The sequence below is a fragment of the Schistocerca serialis genome, chromosome 3 (genome assembly GCF_023864345.2).
Source record: "Schistocerca serialis cubense isolate TAMUIC-IGC-003099 chromosome 3, iqSchSeri2.2, whole genome shotgun sequence".
NCBI lineage: Eukaryota > Metazoa > Arthropoda > Insecta > Orthoptera > Acrididae > Schistocerca > Schistocerca serialis.
The window spans coordinates 615860171-615881476 of NC_064640.1; the positions used below are offsets into that span (position 1 = coordinate 615860171).

A 21306-nucleotide genomic window follows, 5' to 3' on the forward strand; every position below is an offset into this window, starting at 1 on the left:
TAAAGACTTTAGTATTACGTGATTGTCACACTCCATGCACAACCTTCAACATGTAAATGCTGATTGTCAGTCTGGCTGCATCACCACTGAGTTATATTTGTATGTTTAATTACAACTCAGCTAAAATCATGTGCAGTCGTTAAGTAAGTCAGTCTGCGAATAACAAAGTTCTGCGATAGCAATATGTCCGACCATTTGTGTAAATTTCCAACTGAACATTTATTGAGTATGGACAATATATTATTATTGTCACTTGTTTTATTATGTTAGACTCAAAGTCTAGGAGACTTACAGAATGTTTGTTTTAACACCCCTATTTCAGCAGTGAAGAAGTACAGAGCAGAAAATTAGTTCAGTGGTTGTACGAAAAGTTATTTAAAAATACTCCAACCTCCCAACAATCAACAACTGGGCACTGGAAGACTATTTATGAGGCTCTTGTTCAAACAGTAAACTTACATCCTAAGCTGTGGTTAAGTCATATCTCACTTGAGCGCTAGCCAAACTACGTATATAGGAAAGGCAAGCAGACATTCTGTGAAGATGTGTCACGGGTTATGTCTCGATAACTGAATCACAGATACTGCCCATGAAATCCAGAAAAACAATGATACTTTTCATAAACTATAATTTAAAAATCTAACAAAAACCAGCATTTAGTATCATTTGGTGGCACCACTGCTCAAATAAAATGTGATCTTTGCAAGTACGAGTAATATGTGAGATGATAAACAATGAAATATGTACATAAGCATTACATAATAACAGAAAAGGCCATCACAATTTAAACAGATCCTGCACTGCCAGTGCAATATTTATGGCAATGACATCGTTTTAAACAATATTTTAAGTTGCAGTCAAACAACCTCTGACCATCACACTGACCTGCATTATTGAATGATCACTGGTTTTTAAGATGCACTGTGCAGCAGCAGGAAAAGCTGTGTTTATTAATGCATCACTTAATGGTGGCTTTGAGTTCCTTACAATAGTCTGCAATGCATCCAAAGCATTTGCTGCAAGTCCTATAAAAGAATAGGCATTTCAAATGGTAAAAATGCAATGTCCTTATTCTATCACTCGTCCTCTACTTAAAATAAGGGAAAGACAACCACTCACCAATAACAGACCAATGCATGGAGCAGAGGCTTAACGTGAACCAGCAGTCACACTAGCTTTCAAGCTCTTTCTCCTCTTCAAGTGAAAGAGCGTGCTCCCACACACACACACACACACACACACACACACACACACACACAGAGAGACTGGTTATTAATACTCTATTATAAAGTATTTATTAAGAAATCCATCATAGTTGCAGTACACATTTGGCAACTAGTTTGGAACCAGATGGTTCACTCTCAAGCCTAGTCTACTGAGGCTGCACTGAAAAGTGTCTGATCATAATAAGTAACATCACTGGCAATACATGCTTTATAAAATATTCACAGATGACCGTCACAATCAACATGTGCATATATTAAAGTTATGAAATATTGTTAACTCCATAACAGAATTAAGTTGTCCATTTTCCGATGGACAAGCAGTTATTGGAAATTTATGAAAGGCATTGCAAATTAACAGGATGAGAGCTGTTCCTATAGAAGTTTTGTTTGTATAGTGAATTTATTAAAGAGAGGCAATCTGTCCCCTCTTTCAATGATTAAGCACATTACTACAAAAATACCACAAAGCAAAACTGTCACTGATAGCTTTCATCTCACATACAATGAAACATTACAATCTGCACACAAAGTAACCATCAATGTGCATCACTATCCACTTCATTAAAATCAAATTTATTTCTTTGACAGAGTGAAGAATACATGCAGTACAGCATGTATTACTGACTTGATGGAAGACTGGACTACCAATATGTACCGAAATTGACAACTGTCAGAATGAGTTACCAAATTTGCATAAGAAACTATTGAAGGAAAAGCCATCTTTAAATCTATGCTTATTAGTAGTAACCATTAATTCACGAACAACCATCGAAGTTAGAAATTAATTTTCACATCTAGAATTATGTTCTCCTTGGCAGTGATAAAACAGAAGGGAATATCACGGACTTAACTCTGGAAATATTCATCACAGGGCAAGGCAGGATGCTGCATAGCTGCAGCCTAGATGCAGGATACTTGCTGCAGGTGGACATATAAGGCAGTAATGGCATAGCACTCATTTAGGCATGGGCCAATTAAGTCTTCTAGCAACCACAGGGTTAATTTGTTTGTCAGGACAAGATTTTATAAGCAAAAGGTTGTGCAGAAAATAACCAAAACATTTTCTCACAATGGAAAAAAGAAACCGTAACAGTATCTGAATATTCCGTTATTGCTCAACAGTACTTAATACTGTATAGGAAACACTTTCCAGGTGATCTGAAAAAAATATTGTTTATGTATCATGCACATCAGGAAAGTGCTTCATATTTAATATTAAATTAAAAACTACATTTAAAGAAAATGATACACAAGATTTTTTATGCACTCACCTGCAACTACCTTCTCCTGTGGTGCATTCAAAATGCTGACTAATGTAGGCACAAATCTTTGTTCCAATTTCACCAAGCTATCTGGACTCATTGAAAGTTCCCTGAATATATCTAAAGCCACATTAACTATTGAATGATCTGCAATTAGAAATGTAAATATAAACAACACATTTTAGTGGAAACAATGAGAATAAAGTTTCAACAGACTGATAGGGTGGCAATCTCTCAAATCAGACATGGGCCCCATAAAATTTAAGATTCCTGGCATATAATTTAACCCTTTGAGTACCAGTGGCTTCTGCCTGAAACCACCATTTTATTGCAAGACAGATGCATCTAGTCGTACACTAGAAGTACTACTTGTTTAAAGCAATAAAGTAATAGCACAGAGTCTCCGATACACAACTGTAGGATATTGTTAAGTGTTTTTATTTTTAGTGGCCATAATGAGGAGGCAATTAACAGTGAATGTAAGTCTATTTAAAGTTATTGTAATGCACAGCTGACTTAGTACTACTGCTGTTACAAGTGGTTTTGAAACTAAACCACTGGATTAGTATGTACTTTTGATAAAGTTATTAAATTTTACACCCATTGTGGCTTGTTATTTAGGATTATAATTTGTTTTAGGCATTAAGAGTTATGAAATTTTCAAGATGTGGGATTGTGTTGGGGAGAAACGCAAAACTGCTTTCAAATATAGCTCAGGAAATGAGAAGTGGCTGAAAACCATGTCCCAGTGGTTCCAAAATGAAACCACAACTTTGAAATGATTGTTTCCTTTTTGACAATTTCTTCTTTTGTTTATTGCTTACTATGATGATAAAGGCAAAATAAAAATTTATATTAAAAAAAAAAATAATTTGAACATTCTTGTTACAAAATGCGCTGGATGGACGCAATAGTATTCTGTATCTGAATGTAGACCCCAGAAACCACTTTACAGTGTGTGATGGAGGATACTTCTGGAACCACTGGGAACAAAGTAACGGAAGCTGGGTTGAGATTTCATGTTGCCATGTGTTGTTTACCGTTTACACCATACGAAAGACAACAGAAATTTGCATTGTGTGGAGCCAGAGTTGGCTGAGATGTGGAGTGGCATTCTGTGGCACTCAGCAATGAGCCTCTATTCTCTTTGTGGTAGACAGATCAATGCCAACGTATCAGTAGAAAACCTAGTAAAAGGTCACAGAAAGCAGTATCTCTCATTACCCATACCTATCCAACTGCTGGAATCATGATATTGGGAATTATTGGATAAGACAACAAGACTGATTTGGTTACTGTTGAAGGGAGGCTGAATGTTTGCAGGCATGTGGTAAGAATAATAAATCTTGTCATCATACCCTCCACAATTGGAATACCACATGCCATATTCTGTCATGGTAGTTCACACCACCAATATCTAGAGGAATAAATGGCTCCTTGATTGGCCTGTCCGGTCTTGTGATCTGTCAGCTACAGAGCATGACTGGCACACAATGGAAATATATCTACTTTCATAGCAGCTTTCAACCAGAAATGTTTATGAACAGACACAGCAAGTGTTTCAGGCTTGATAACAAATTTCTTAAGATTTTATTCTGACTTAACTCATATGATAACAAATACAAGCATATTTTTGTGCCCATAGGGGTCACACCTCATATTGATGATTAAAATCATTTCTGAATGGAATGGGAGTGTAATCATTTGGTACCCGTTATGGTAGGCTGTTCAAATGCTGCTCCCATGGGGCAAGAACACCCCTGCCAACCTCTCATTGCACTTGTGAATAGGCACATGTACTGCAGACTACCTGTCAGAGGGCTTGACTGCACATGCTTCAGCTGCTTGGCCGTCTCTCCCCATGTGCTCAGCCAAGGGAATATAATCTACTACTCCATGGCCCAGCTGCAAGACTGACTGCATGTCAGCTGTTTGCTCACCTCTGTCAACCTGTGCCTGTGCCTGTGCCCATGCCCATGCCCGTGCCCGTGCCCAGCTGCTCCTGGCTGCACATGTGAGCTGGAACGGTCTGCATTATGGGAAGAATCTGTATCAAGCTTGACAAATATCAGACTTTGCTTCATAGTCTAACACTTTACACGTCCTTTAGTGTATTATGATTGGGGTGTAGTTATCACTTGCAATGTATAATGGTGAAGTATTATTATAAGATGGTAATACATCTAATGACATGTGGAACACCATCTTCTCTGTGCTTCAATAAGTTGGAAATTATTGTATGCTTTATGCCAACCTTTTTTTAGCTATGATCTTCAAATAAATAAGCTCTGTGTTTATTCACTGCTACACATACATTACCAAAGCAAAAAATGCTCCTTAAATGGATCACTGACCTACATTTGAGACCGTATTGTGAATAATTTCAACTCTTACTCAAATACAGTTGTAGACATGTTTTCCTGTTACCACATTTTCATGTTGTGAAAATAATATTGTTAATATTTGTGATTTATGCTACTTTTGCATATAAATGATTTTAGTGTAATTTTTTAAATTCTGACCTTTAATTACAAGTGATCACTACATGATATCAAATTGTTGGATTTTTGTAAGCCAGCTTTGTAAATTCTTGGCAACAATGAAGTAGTGACAAATACCAAAACTAATCGTGAAAGTAGTATGACAGATTTATTATGTAATGGTCTTATTTTCACAATATACAGCATAACAAAAACAATGTTATGTCAGAGTCCCCGGGGTGGATCATCTTTCATATCACCACTTCCAGTGTGTCCAACTATAACACGGAAATATCAAAAATGGACTAAGACTAGAATTGGTTTCATTACCATGTTACTCAGAATTTTGCAACAGCTGTAAGCACAAGAGGAAGAATGGTGTCAATCTTCTACCACCACCACCACCACCACCACCACCACCACCACCACCAATAATCCCAATGTTGGCTTTTGCAGACTTTCCGAAAACTGCTTCCACTTTAACTCTATTGAGAAAAATAAGCATCTTCACTGAACTTTAAAAAAGGTGGATTTAAACATATTTCAAATGTAGCGAGTAGCACACTACTTTGTTCTGATGGTGATGAAGACAGTTAATGGGGGTAGGCTCTGTTCATCCTACACAGTAACCACTTTTGGCTGATCCAGAGATGCTTGGAAATACTCTTATTTGCTCATGAAGCCATTTTGACAGCAGTCCTCACAAAGAAGTGGTTGCACATGATTAATGTGTTACCCCAATTGTTATCTGTGAGGAACAAAGTAAGTTTTATCGAATGTCGCACTTCATTCAATGTGACGACGACACACACAGGATCACTAAGTATTATATTCTGTTACAGTAATGGTCAATAAATTACCTCGTTCACTTTTAAACAGGCTTTTACCGTAATTAAAACACAAGTGATACAATTTTGACACTGTGGCCCATGAAAGCAAAATGTCTTACAACTTCAGAGATGATTTGCACAGTGTGCCTTCTCTGTATGAAATGGACAAATATTTCCTTTTCCCATCCTGTTTGGGACATCTATCAGATTGGCAGCAGTCCTCTATCATACCTTTCCCTTTCATGGTCCTATTCAGGAATGGAGGACCACTTATTAGTTTGGAAGTTATAGAATGAAACATGGAAACATCAGTGACAATGAATGTTTGAGTGAGGTCAAATATTTTAGACCTTTTAACAACAAACAAACCTGACCACCTTGAGACTGTCAGTGTAGAGACAGGGATTTGTAGTCACATAGTAGCAACAATGGTTACAAAAGTTTTAGACATCATGTAGTTAGTTCCAGTATGATGGATGTAATGGAATTATGGGCAAAGATTAAACTGACTGTAAATCCTGCTCTAGAGAAGTATGTGCCAAGTAAGTAGGTTAAGGAGGAAACAGGCCCACCATGGTTTAAGAAGACCATCTGGAAAATGCTGAGGAAGCAGAGAGTCTGCACTCATGGTTCAAGAAAGACTGCAAAAACTGATGATGGGCAAAAGTTAACAGAAAGTTGATTGTTTCTAAAAAGTTCCATGCCCCAAACAACAACTTTTACTGTCATACCTGAGCAAAGAATCTTGCCAGGGAAATTCTTGTCCTACATAGAATCACAAAGTGGATTAAAGGCTCCTAACCAGTCACTCATCAAATGGTCTGGTATGGCAATAGAGGAAAACGAAAGATGAAGTTTTCAAGTTCATGTTTAAAAATCAATCCGAGAGGAAGATCATGATGACATAACATTGTCTGACTATCACAGACACTCGCATATGGAGGGCAGAGGATAAGCATACCTGGCGTTGAGAAGCAACTGAAAGTTGAGAAAAATGCCACCCGGATGCGATGGAACTGCAATTCAATTCAGTTTTAGAGAGTGTACTCTATGACATGGGCCACTTATTTAGCTTGCATTTATCAGAGATCTCACGTAAACACAGTGCAAGTAACTCTCGTATACAAGGAGGGCAAAGGAATGGACCCACAAAATTAGACACACACATCCTTAACATGGGTATGCTACAGAATTCTTTAACATATTTCAATTTCAAATAAAGTCAGTTTTCTTGAAACAGAAGAGCTTCCATCTGCAAATCAGCACAGATTTAGAATGCATTGCTTGCGTGAAACTCAGCTTACCCTTTTCTCACACAATATCCTGTGAACCACAGATGAAGGACAACAGGCAGATTTCATAGCCCTGGATTTCCCGAAAGCATTTGACACAGTGCCCCATGGAAGCCTCTTTAAGAACAGAGGACACGGATTAAGTTCCCTGATATGTGAATGGCCTGAAGACTTCTCACATGGTAAAACCCAGTACGTTGTTCTCACAGGAAGTGTTCATTGGATACAAGGTTATCGTTAGAAGTGCCCAGGGAAGTGTGATAGGACCGCTAGTTCTCAATATACATATAATAGCGAACCCAGCAATGCTTCACAAATGCTAAATATGTATGGGAATTGGATATAAATCCTTATCTCCTCCTCCGCCACACTCTGAGCTTCGCCGTCTTCCCCTTCTTTTTATAATCTCCTCCTCCCTCTCCATCTCTTCCATCCATTCCAATTCCCCCCCCCCCCCCCCCCCCACCCTTGAGCCTTTTATGTTGCTGTTGCAAACAAAACCTTGACATCACCTGTGTTCAGCCAAATGTTTATTAGAGTATCGCATAAAATTCTGAAGTAAACCAGTCGAGAACTTTGATATGTTTACCAATGTGGTTTTCTCTTCATATAGTAAATACATATTTATACAGCACATACATTAAAACATATGTAACCTAAATGTCTGTCTGAATGTTTCTAAGACTATGATGTAAAAACTTTAAGTAAACCAGTCAGGAAGATGGAGAGTTTTACATACAACAGTTCCCTTTTACATATATATCACACATGGTCTCCCCCCGCCCCCCCTCACACACACACACACACACACACACACACACACACACACACACACACACACACACACCAAAAACCAAAGGAAAAACTTCACCACAATAATTTTTGTTAGTGTGCATATTGAATCTGTTAAACAACTTCATACTGTTCTTAACAGTTTTTTTTATGACTCAGTTCACATGTAAATATTATCTCAGGCGTAACTACATGATTATTTTAAATACAGTACATAATATACATTGAACTGCTGTACTCACCAGAATTGTATTTCAGGAAAACTGCTATAGCCAGTGAAATAATTTTTCCACAACATGACACAGTAAACGCTGGATCAATCTGCAAAATTACAACTGAATAAGTTAATATTCTCTACCTACACCTAATATGTAGATATCTATGGATAACTGAGTCCTTAAATTTCAAACAGCAGATTAGAGTAACTTGTAGCATTTGGCTACTCTAATGTAACTATTCATGAAAACAGTATATTATACCTCAAGACAATATGGATGAAATTCCACAAAGTAAACAGCAACATAAATAAAATGTATGCCTTTTAATAAAAATCTTATTTCTTCTATGACAAAAGAAAACACAAACACTGGTGCACTGACTTGCAGGAAGGAGCTAGCTATCACTGGATAATTGTCAATGGCTTGGTGCAATCATTCAAATACAAGGAAGAAGAGCTGTTGTGACTAAATGGGCAATTAGTTTCATTCTCTGTCATCTGATATTTCACCGACACCCCAACAGAACAGCAAACAACACAATGTGTGACTATCTTCCCATAACAAACCTCTAGGTGTTGCGACAATTACCCCACTGTCCACTAGGTCATCAATTAACAGAACAATGAAACTGTATTTAGCACAAAAAGTGTAACTTGTGGACCTATATAGTGCTGCAAGAAGGGAATGTCTTATTTGACCAAAAGTTTTTCATATGTGAGAAACAATTTCATGTAACTTCTACGTGAGTTTGACATTTTATTCTATTGGTTTCTGGAGAAATCATCTTAAAGACTTGCCAACTGACAAGCAGACATGTTGGGTTGGGACATGTGACAGTAACTTCCTACCCTATCTTCCCAGCCATTTGTGCAGTGCAATTAAGGATAACAGCTGGGGAATAGCATTCACCTACATAGCACCAGACACTCTTCGATCAGGGCACTTCAAATTTCAGAAAGATGGTAATTTGTTTTCAAAGGAATGCTACTACCTATATCAAAATGCTTATTATAGCTAGAGGCATTAATTTTTTGATGTCCGTAAAAGCATATGCTAGCCACTTTTATGTCAAATTTCCTACTAATTTTATGAAGCAGTTTTTCATTTGGCCTTACAAAGCTGAGTAAACCCAACAGAAAAGATGACACCACCAGAACCCCATTGTTAGTAGCCAGTATTGCTAACCCTTAGATCATGAAGGCAGCCTACTGCGGAAAATTTTTGGGGCAGACAGTACAACAGCATATCATCACTCTTTAAAGTCAGTCTCTCTCTCTCTCTCTCTCTCTCTCTCTCTCTCTCTCTCTCTCTCTCTCTCTCTCTCTCTCTCTCTCACACACACACACACACACACACACACACACACACACACACACACAGAGATATATATTCAACACCTTCCAAAATGACAAAAAACAATAGGTTATCAAGAAATGTTTGCCAATGGTACACGATACATGAGGTTCAGACTGTATTCTAACCCTAATTATGTACTTATTAAATGGCCATACAAGAGGGCTGTATAACGCCAGTATGTACTAATAATACATGTATTCTTGTTTACATGTCACTAATCTGCATTTCTTGCAAATTGCATATCATCTGTACACTGTCTTCACAATGGTGCTATTTTCACTAAACCATATACTGCATCTAACTTCCAACACAGGTCTTATCAGCATACACAATAAACTGGTCACCCTCAGGATACAACACACTAATAGTACGAGACTCCACCTCTTTTTGTGCTGATTCCATACAGTCAATTGGCACCACACATATTTCACAGACATTACTTGCAGAAGCAGTGCACAGTCACATGGCAGCACTGAAAAGTTTTGTATCACATACAGGGCTCCAAAGCAACCAATGTAATCTTTCACTGTAGTGACTAATAATTTGTCCAGTGAACACTTGTTTCACTCCTCTTCAATGCACATGAAACTGTTTATCTAATAAATAAATCTAGAGACTGCCATTCCAACAAGAGATCATGAGAGACAATCTTTGTTGAGGACAAATTTAAAATATTTTAAAAGCAGTCTAGCAGCACACAAACTATGCTATGGGAGAAAAAAATGTATACATACAGCACCAAGACAAACTTCTAGGTAGCCTCCCCATAACCCAAAGATAGTTGGGTATTTGACTTAGTTTTTGTAGCAACTTAACTGATGTTTGGCTTGTTACCTTTCAGTACCTCCAGACACTAAATTCTGTGAGCCATTTACATTTAAACTACTAAGCACTTTAGCCAAACAAGTCTGAAAGCATTCCAATACAGTAAGCCTAATTATGTTTCACTTTACACTCCTTATGTTAAGACTGAAGCATTTTTTAACACTGGACTTCACATAATATGTTAAGCCAATTTCTCGTGCAAGCACTGATGGCAAAACAGTCAATTTCAAGGATAAAAGAGTGGGAGAAATGTGGGGTGGGGTGTTTCTATGAATGACTTCCTTATCACATTTATTCAGATTTGCAGTAACTTGAGGTAATAAAAGTGTGGCCTCTGAGGATCCAGTTGTTCTGTTCAACACCACAATGAATATGAAGCAGAGTTGCAGAAGAATGTACAGTACAAATGTAGTTCAGCAGCTATCTGTGTGTATCTGCCTCTCCAGTCCCTTGACATGAGAGACCATAAGAGCATTATTACACAAACTTGCAGCATACCCACTCAATATTTTTTCACGTGGTTTTGTTTAATTGCGAACAATGCACCTCAAGTCGCAGAAAATCTTGCATCAAACATGGTCCAAACCACAGAGGACTTAACTGTCACCTGATACTTCACTGCTGAGGCACTGCACCACACTGACACACATGAGGACTTAACTAATGAACAATGACAAGACAACTATGTAATCTACTGAAACTTTAAGCTTTACAGCCATAGCACAGTGATCCCTCTAGGTACAGTACAGCATTTTATAACACCCAAGTAAAGCCCACACAAAGGGCAACAAAGTCTTCTGAAAGATCTCGTTGTTTAAAGCCACCAGGTTCTTCTTCAGTACCATTTTTGATGAAGATACAAATGCTGCAGTTGCACAGGAGAAGTTTCTCAACTGAGAGCAACAAAAGCACTTGAGGGTCATGCTCGTGCAGAAATTTGAGGATGGAGATATTCCAAACACTACATGCAGAAGATGTGGATAAATTCACTGTGCATATTAGTATTTCCCAAGTTTATGAGTCTGACAATGTGACAATCCTGAGTGAGGGAATTTATGTGCGTGTTCTCTTTACAGGTCAAGGGAACAACTACAACATACTTCCACAAACCAGGATGAGGGAAATCAGCAGGAGAGTGATACTCTAGTAGTTCTTCCAATTTCAATCCCACATTTGCTCTTTTTGACCATGCCTGCACAGTATCAGATACTCATTTTTGGCCAAGAAACAGGGAAATTACTAAATCTTACAGAGCACAGCCACACCTCAAAGTGCAAGCTGTTGAATTTGTTAAACCCTCAGTGTCTCAAGATGTAAAAGTACAGGCAGGAGCTGATGTTGGCACTGGGGAATTCGAACTGCACAACTTTGGATGACCTCAGGTATGACCTTTTTTTAAAGTCTACAAATCTTTCAAACCTGAAAGGCTAACCACCAACATCAGACGCAGCAAGGTGGTGGCATTGCCATCCTACCATGAAGTGCAATCTTGGTCGGGAAAGAAAAGGGATCCAAGCCAGCAGGGCTGAAAGAGAAACTTATTATGGCTGTTTCCCGCAACGATGACAAAGGATGTGGTACCATGTACGCTACTCAAGATGGTTTCCAGTGCATGCAAAACAGGATGAACAGCAGTATGTGGATGTCGCAAATCTGGACTGAACTGCTCCTTGATTTGCAGTGTTGTGGGTTATCTTGCAAGAATGTCCCAGAAATTCAGCTCAAAGAGGATGAGGAAGAGATTGAAGATGTGTTCGGGGATGAGGAAATTGGCGAAGGTACCACAGTGGATCCTGAAGGTTGGACGCTGGTCTGGGGCCTGCCACAGTGTCCCAAACAACTTCAATGGAATTTAAATTTGATAAAATTTAAATCTCCAATATTTAAATTGTGTTTTTATATTAGCATGCCATTTTATTTGTTCATTTGTATAGATTTTTATATTATTCATACGTAAATACATATTAGCCCTTACTATACCCGGGCCGCTGAAACATTGCACTTGACGTTTGCGCATGAAGTTGGCAGCGTAACAGAGTAACAAGTGAAGAATGATAGGCGCTAGGCGTTCAGCGTGGGGCGCCAGCCAATCACAGCGCAGTGAGCGCAGCTGTTACTCACATGCTGTGACATCAAAGTTCCCGCATTGCCGGCTTTGTTTAGTGAATGTGTATACAACGTGAATTGTATGTTGTTTACCGCGTGTTTTCGTTGTACTGTGTGCTATATCGTTGTGACTTTTGTTACGTTGTGAGTGTACATACTTGGAAAATGCCACCGAAAAGACTTCGTTCACTTAGTGACAATCCTTTGCGTCAAGGGGTGCTGCTGAACAGCCAGGCACTGGAGTTATTACGCAGAACTCGAGTTTTACGAGCAGGAGAAAAACTACGTAAGCATTCATGGACAGCCATCAATTCCTGCCGACAAAGTGGTGGAATGTACGTCGAAAACTCTTGGTATTAGTGCAAGAACCGTAGTAAGTAAGGGAGTATTACTACAAAACTTGGAAGATACTGAAGTGAGCCGTAATGATTCCGAGCTGTCTGGATCAAATAATACATTTTTATCAACCCCGGGAAAGAAGAAAAAGCGGCCTAGTCCTATCACAGATTCAGATTCTTTCCAGACTGATGCAATTCGTAGGCATGTTTATGCTTACTACAGCAGAAAAGAGTATCCGACTGTAGCTAAGTTATTAATCTCTTTAAAAGAAAGTGAACTCTTCAGGGGTGGTAAAACATCACTAAAAATTGTGCTAAAAAATATGGGTTTCCGTTACAAAACGCTAGACGGACGCAAAGTACTGTTAGAGAGGGCACATATTGTTACCGCTCGTAGTATTTTCTTGCACAAACTTGTGGGCAGAGACATTCATTCCATAATTTGGCTAGACGAAACGTGGGTTAATGCCGGGGAAGCTGTCAGTAAATGTTGGACGGATAACACACCCAGCAGTAGCGGCCGTCAGCCGACGGGAAGAGGAGCTAGATTAATTGTGGTTCATGCAGGCTCCTCCAGTGGTTTTGTCCCTGACGCACTTTTAGTTTTTAGATCGAAAAAGACTGGTGATTACTATGAAGATATGGATCACACACGATTTGTTGAGTGGTTCAGGAACCTTTTAAAACAATTTCCTGTCCCTACAACAATTGTAGTGGACAATGCTCCATATCATTCGGTGATACAGAACAAAGCCCCAACCACAAATGATCGGAAAGAAGTTATGGTGCAGTGGTTACATGCTCGAAATATTGCAGCGGATATGAGTATGACAAAGGTTCTGTTGTATTCTCTTGTTAAAGAAAATAAGCCTACGACACCTACATATGTAGTAGACGAAATCGCCAAGGAGCAGGGTCATACTGTAATAAGGCTGCCACCATATCACTGCCATTTCAACCCTATTGAGTTAATATGGAGTGACGTAAAAATGTATGTAAGGAACAACAACAAGTCCTTTACAATAACAGAGGTGGAAAAGCTGTTGCGTGAAGCTCTTGTGACTGTGGATGCAGCCTCATGGAGAAAAAAAAGTAGCGCACGTCGAGAAGCTTATACGAGCAGCACAGACAATAGAAGGGATTATCAGTGGCCATGAACAATTAATGATTTGTCTTGCTGATGACGACGATGAAGACGGTTTTGGCGATGAGTCGGACAACAGTGACGATGGCGAGCTGGATGGAATTGCGCCATTATCGCTGTAAATTGGTGAGTGAAAAATTACTAATATTGGTTATTTATTGCACTCTCGGTTATTATTTATTTTGCAAACTACGTACATTATTGATTTGAAAGTACCAGTCGTCAGATGCTTGTTTTTTGTATTTCTTTGCTCCGTTATCGAAAGGGTGTGCATTGTTATGCTTTTACATGTATTGTTATACGGTTGTTTACTTCCTGTCAATGTAGTACAACTAAAAACGAGTTTTTATATACACTGTAATTGCTCATTCGCTTGCATTTACGAGACGGGACGGAAAACTGTATCGTCTGCTGTGTGTATAGAGGCTGCTGTTGCAACATCACTATTACAGTGTAGCCAACCTAAATAGACAAAAAGCGAACTGTCAAGTGCAATGTTTCGCCGGCGGGGGTATATGTACTTCATTTTTATTTTAGCAACCCACTCTTACCAATTAATGGATTAAAATACACATAATGAAGAAAATTAGAAAGATACAAATAGAAAACACGAATGTGGTCATTAAAGAGTCATCTTCCCACTGGAAATTTTATTTTACTGAATAACTTTAAAAAAACGACCAACCAACAAAATGGAATTACTTTAGCTTTCAAGTGTATGAGCACCTAATAGTGCCTGAAACTGGAAAAAACAGATGCTTTTGTAACATTAAATTTTATGCTCTACAACTTCGATAACTTGGACTAGCCTTTTTGTTTTACAGGCATTTGAACAGACTTTTTAATGAAGATGGTAAAAATGAATGAAATTTGACAACTGACTGTCACCAAATGGCTGCACCAATTCTGACATTTAAGGAGATCATTTGATGCAAAATTTATGGCTCTTTCATTTTGATAATAGCAAAATTTTCAGTAGGATGCATAATTTCCGAGTAATAGGTGAAAACCTGGAAAGTGCCAAAATTTATTTTTTCTTTATTTATCAAGAAAAAGTTATCCTGAGGGTTTTGGAGGTCGAAAACTTGCATTCGAAATACTCTCAACTGCATGCACAGGATAAAAAGTAAAATCATCTACCTCATTTTTGCAAGCAAAAAGTACCCCATTACTGGACTAAAAATCTATGGCTACTGTTTATATGAAGAGAGACTATTCTCACACAGCCCCTATCAAAATAGCAATGAGAGAATATTACATAAACAGTGCTCCCATATTCATTAACAATTTTTTAAAACATGCAATAGGAAGTGTTACTTTTGACATTTATGAATATTTGGTAATTTGAAAGTAAAGAAGGTTTTTGAAACAGTTTTGGAATAATATTCCCATTAACTTACTGAGAGAACTGTTGAAATTGTTTCCAATACCAAACACAGGAATTCAGTTGTATACTGGTTCACCATTACCAAAAGCCCATCCATAACTGCAGGCAAGACTGCTTTAAGACAATTAATATTCTGAGAATTCTTCAGATGTGTGCAGAACCCGTATACTGCCCTGAAATGAAAAATTAAAGTAGTAATCAACTGAGTTTTTATTTTAAAATACTAAATGACATATGCCTAAATTAATACACAATAACTGCACACGATTAGAAGTCCACATTCAGGCCATACATACAGTTATCAAAACAATAGGCATGTCCAATTTACCAATAGTTAATATAGCACGTGATCATCTTTCATTTGCCCCTTATTCAAAATGTATGCTGGCAACAGGAGGATTGTTCTGCAGCCAGCTTCAAATGCCAGTTCTCTAAATTCTCAATACTGTTACTTGAAAAGAACATCCATCGCCTTTCCTATAGAGATTCTTATTTGAGTTCCCAAAGCATCAAAGTAACACCTGCATGTTGTTTGAACCTACCAGCAACAAATCTGGCAACCCATCTCTGAACTGCTTCGATGTCTTCCTTTAATCTGACCTGGTACAGATCCCAAACACACTAGCAGCACTCAAGAACAGGTTGCAGAATCATTCTAAATGTGGTCACCTTCACAGATGAACCACATTTTCGTAAAATTCTTATAATAAACTGAAGTTGGCCATTCGCCCTCCCTACCACAAGCCTCACATGCTCTCTCCATTTTGTATCACTTTGCAACATTACACCCAGATATTAAAATGACATCTGAATATTATGGGTTTGTTTTTCCTACTAATTTACATTAACTTATATTTTTTTACATTTAGAGCTAGCTGCCATTTATCACACTACCTAGAAATTTTATCTAATTTGTCTTGTATCCCCCTGCAGTCACTTAGCACCACAATCTTCCTGTACTGCAGAGCATGATCAGCAAACTGCTGCAGACTGCCACTCACCCTGTTCGTCAGATCATTTTTTTTTATATGGAGAACAACAGTGATTCTACCCCACTTCCCTGGGGTACTCACGACGACGACGACGACGACGACCATCATCATCATCATCATCATCATCATCATCATCATCATCATCATCATCATCATCATCATCATCATCATCATCATCATGATGAGGAGAATGCACTGGGTTCTATTACCTGAGAAGTCTTCGAACCACTCACATATCTGAGAACCTATTCCGTATGCTTGTACATTCATTAACAGTCTGCAGTGGGATACCGTGCCAAACACTTTTCAGAAATCTAGGAGTATGGAATCTGCCTGCTGCTCTTCATCCATGGTTCACAGTGGATCTTTTGAGGTAAGGGCAAGCTGGGTTTCACATGAGCAATGCTTTCTAAAACCATGCCGATTCTTGGATGTACGATTTTCGGTCTCTAGGAAATTTATTATATTCAAACTCTGAATATGCTCTAGAATTCTGCAGCTGACAGGTGTTAAGAATATTTGTCAAATTTTGCAGGTTCGTTCTTTTACCCTTCTTATATAAAGGAGTCATTGAGCCTTTATTCCAGTCACTTCGGACTTTGCACTGGGCAAGATATTCACAATAAATGCAAGCTAAGTAAGGGGCCAAAGCTGTGTGACACTCTTCGTAAAACTGAACTGAGATTCCATCCAGACCTGGAGACTTCCGTTTTCAACTCCTTCAATTGTTTCTCTACGTCAGATATGCTTCTTGTTATATTGTACATCTGGGATTGTGCGATGGTCAAATGACAATGTGTTTGTACAATTCTCCTGTGTGACCAATTTTATAATACAGAATTTAGAACTTTGGCTTTCATTTTGCTATTTTCAAATGCCACACCAGACTTTTCAACGAGTGAATGGATGGAAGCCTTAGACACACTTAGCAATTTTACAGAAGACCAGAATTTTCTCACGTTCTTGGCCTGATCTTTTGCTACAGTATGACTGTGGTGGTAGTTGTATGCTTTTTGCACATAGATCTTTTCACAGATGCACAAATCTCTACCAACCTTTGCCTGTCTTCATTTGCATGTTCTTTTGTGAATCAATCGTACAAGAACCTTTGCTTCCTCAGCATTTTCTGAAACTATATGCTAAGCCACATGCTAGGTTAGAGGGTCTCGGAAAACATAAAAAGGTCTTCAGTCTCAAAGGATGCAGGTTGAACACAGGAAGAACATAGATCCAGGAGCCATCGGTGTAACAGTTGTAAACTGTTATCGCTGTGTTGAGAAAGTAACAGAGCTTCAAATACTAATAGAAAGCACCAATTCTCAAATCGCTATAGGTACTGAAGGCTGGCTAAAGCCAGAGATAACTTCAGCCAAAATTTTTGCAAAGAATCACACTGTGTTCAGGAAGGATACACTAAACACAGTTGGTCGTGGCATGTTTGTTGCTATTAGAAGAAGTTTATCTTTTAACAAAACTAAAGTAGATAGTTCCTGCAAGTTAGTATGGGCCGAGGTCATTTTTGGCAAACAGAATAAAATAATAATTGGATCCTCCTGCCGAGCTCCCAAATCAAGATGATACAACTGGTGAAAGGTTCAATGAAAACCAGAGTTTAATTTCAAACACATACCCAACTCATACAATTATAATTAGTGGTCACTTTCAATTTACCCTTGATATATTGGTGAAAATACATGTTTAAATCTGGAGGTACACACAAGACAACATCCAAAATTGTTCTACACACAGTCTCTGGAAATTATTTCAAGCAGTTAGTTCATGAGCCCATGTGAATAGTAAACGGTTGTGAAAATGCACTTGACCTCTTAGAAACAAATAATTCTGAGGGGGGGTGGGGGGGTGGGGGGCCGATAACTTCCTGAGAGACACTCTCCACTTGTTCCAAATTAACAATGTAAGTGTTGCCCAGATGTGGCTTGAATGCAAAGAAATAGTATCAACAGCAATTGAGAGATTTATACCAAATAAATTAAATGACAGAGCTGATCCCCTTGGTACACAAAATGTGTCAGAACACTAGCAGAAACGAAAAAAGCATGTCAAATTTAAATGACTGCAAAATCTCCAAACCTGGTGCTCTTTCACACAAGCTTGAAATTCAGTACGGACATCAATGTCAGATACTTATAATAGCTTCCACAACGAAACTTTTTGAAACCTGGCAGAAAATACAAAGAGATTCTTATCATATGTAAAATATGACAACGGCAAGACCCAATCAATGCCTTCTCTACACAATAGCAATGGAAATAATATCGATGACAGTGCTGCTAAAGCACAGTTACTAAACACAGCTTTCCAAAATTCCTTCACCACAAAAGATAAAGTAAATATTCTAGAATTAGAACCAAGAACAGCTGACAACATGAGTAATTTAGAAGCAGATAGCCTCTGAGTAATGAAGCAAATTTAATCACTTAATGAAAGCAAGTCTTCTAGTCCAGACTGTATACCAATTAGGTTCCTTTCAGTGTACACTGATGCAATAGCTCCATACTCATCACATACAATTGCTCACTAGACAAAAGATCCGTACCCAAAGACTGAAAGTTGCACACATTACACCAATATTCAAGAAAGACAGTATGAGTAAGCCACTACATTACAGGCCCACATAATTAATGTCGATATGCAGCAGGATTTTGGAACATATATTGTGTTCGAACATGATAAATTACCTTGAAGAGAACCATCAACTGACACACGGTCAACAAATCACATGAAATGTTGGGTGCTACTGACATGGGATTTCAAAGTAATTCCATCTTTCTAGATTTCCAGAGAGAGACTGTACCACGCAAGTAGTTTGTATTGAAACTGTGGGCTTATAAACTGAAGTGCCAAAGAAACTGGTACACCTGCCTAATACCATGTAGGTCCCCCACGAGCACACAGAAGAGCCGCAACACGACATAGCATGAACTCTACTAATGCCTGCAGTAGCGCTGGAGGGGACTGACACCACGAATCCTGCAAGGCTGTCAATAAATGCGTAAGAGTATGATGGGATGGAGATCTTTTCTGAACAGCGCATTGCAAGGCATCCAAGATATGCTCAATAAGGTTCATGTCTGGGGAGTTTGGTGGCCAGAAGAGTGTTCCTGGAGTTACTCTGAAGCAATTCAGGATGTGTGGGGTGTCTGTCCTGCTGGAATTGCCCAAGTCCACTGAAATGAACAATGGACATGAATGGATGCAGGTGGTCAGACAGGTCCCTTATGTACATGTCACCTGTCATAGTCCGATCTAGATTTATCGGGGATCCCATATCACTCCAACTGAACATGCCCCACACCATTACAGAGCATCTACCAGCTTGAAGTAACATGTTTCCAGTCATCAACAGTTTAATGTCAGTGTTGACGCGCCCAGGTGAGGTGTCAAGCTTTGTGTCGTGCAGTCATCAAGGGTACACGAGTGGGCCTTCATCTCCGAAAGCCATGAAATGCTTGTGTGGGTAAATCCCCACTTCACTGCTACCTCGTAGATGCTGTGTCCCATCACTCATGCACTGACTACACCACCACATTTAAACTCACTCAAATCTTGATAACCTGTAATTGTAACAGCAGAAACCTAACAACTGTACCAGACACTTGTTGTCTTATGTAGGTGTTGCTGACCGCAGCACTGTGTTCTGCCTGTTTACATAGCTATGTATTTGAATATTCTTGACTATACCAGTTTCTTTGGCATTTCAGTGTATAATAATATCTCAGTCATGTGACTGGATTTGTCATTTCCTCTCAGAGGTGTCACAGTTCGTAATAATTGACGGACAGTCATCAAGTAGAACAGAAGTGGCGTCTGGCATTCCCAAGGTGGTGTTTTAGGCCCTCTGTTGTTCCATATCTATATGAACAATTTAAGAGACACACTGAGCAGTTGTCTTAGGTTGGTTGCAGATGATATTTATCGTCTACTAAAGTCATAAGAAGATCAAAATTACAAGATCATTGAGAAAACATACAGTAAAATCCCACTTTTACACTTTTCAAGTGACTAAGAAAATGCTGTATGATGAAGGAAAATGTAAAATGTGGGAAACTATGTTTTAAGCTGTAGAAGTTACATATAGGATACCCCCTTGCACTTTACGTATGTTGTGTACATAACAGGCATCAAAAGACTTTTCGGGGACTTTATTACCTACTAAAGGTTTATTATCTAATAAAAATGGCTGATGTAAATGGAACTGGTAACTGTCTGGGAAGTAGGAACATTTGATCCAATTTCATATGTCAATCTGTGGTTTTGAAAGTCCACAGCTGTCGTTCATTATTTAAATAATGAAATACCGCACTAGTTACATTTTTTTCATGCTTAGCACGACACACTTTTAGAATTTCTTTTTCTTGCTGTCATGTGCAAATACATACTTTGTGTGGTGTCTGAATATGTGTTATTCTGCATCTCTTCCACTGTAGTCGTATTTTTGAGATTATTAGGTACTATGCCTCATCAGTTGTGTAGGAACATTTAAGGCAACTTTATTTATAAACAATATTTTTAGCAAGCTGGTAGCATTATCAATATAATTAATTTACAATCCACTTCTACACCTCTTTCTAATGCTGAGGACTTTTACTATGACAGTGTAATGCACCTGCCCTTTTTAAATTTCTGAGGGAGAGCAAGTTTAACAACCAATTTTGGGGTAGTCAGAAGGTAACTAACAAACACAACATACAGTAATCTGAATAGGACTGCATATCAGAATTCTGCATAGAACTGTTATCTGCAGTGATTCCAGTGTGTTTCCACTTCAGTGTTCAGACAACATGGGCTCTAACTAGAGTTGCTACAGAATAGGGAATAAACCGAACAGACACTGCCAAGGACATCCTGCTTTCAAACTAAGGTAAGTACATGCACACACACAACATATGTCATATCAGTCTTCCAGAAGCAGTAGGATGGACAGTTCGCTACAAGATCCATTATTTGGGCTTATGTTAGAATGCTGAACAGCTTTGGAAACAGGTACAATTCCACCAACCTAAGATGTAACTTCAAACTGAATGGAAGTTAAGAGAC

The 21306-nt window shown here is 38.5% G+C and overlaps 1 protein-coding gene across 2 annotated transcripts in view; it reads right to left on the reverse strand.

Annotated features, from left to right (window-relative positions):
* LOC126470499 (importin-9) overlaps positions 1-21306 on the reverse strand; it is a 150259-nt gene that overhangs the window by 33470 nt on the left and 95483 nt on the right. For both annotated transcript variants that reach the window (XM_050098379.1, XM_050098380.1), the window contains exons 11-14: positions 15270-15429; positions 8125-8203; positions 2498-2635; positions 886-1025 (exon numbers count right to left, since the gene is read on the reverse strand). In XM_050098379.1, the coding sequence (XP_049954336.1) occupies positions 886-1025; positions 2498-2635; positions 8125-8203; positions 15270-15429 (517 nt within the window). The remainder of the gene's footprint in view (positions 1-885; positions 1026-2497; positions 2636-8124; positions 8204-15269; positions 15430-21306) is intronic.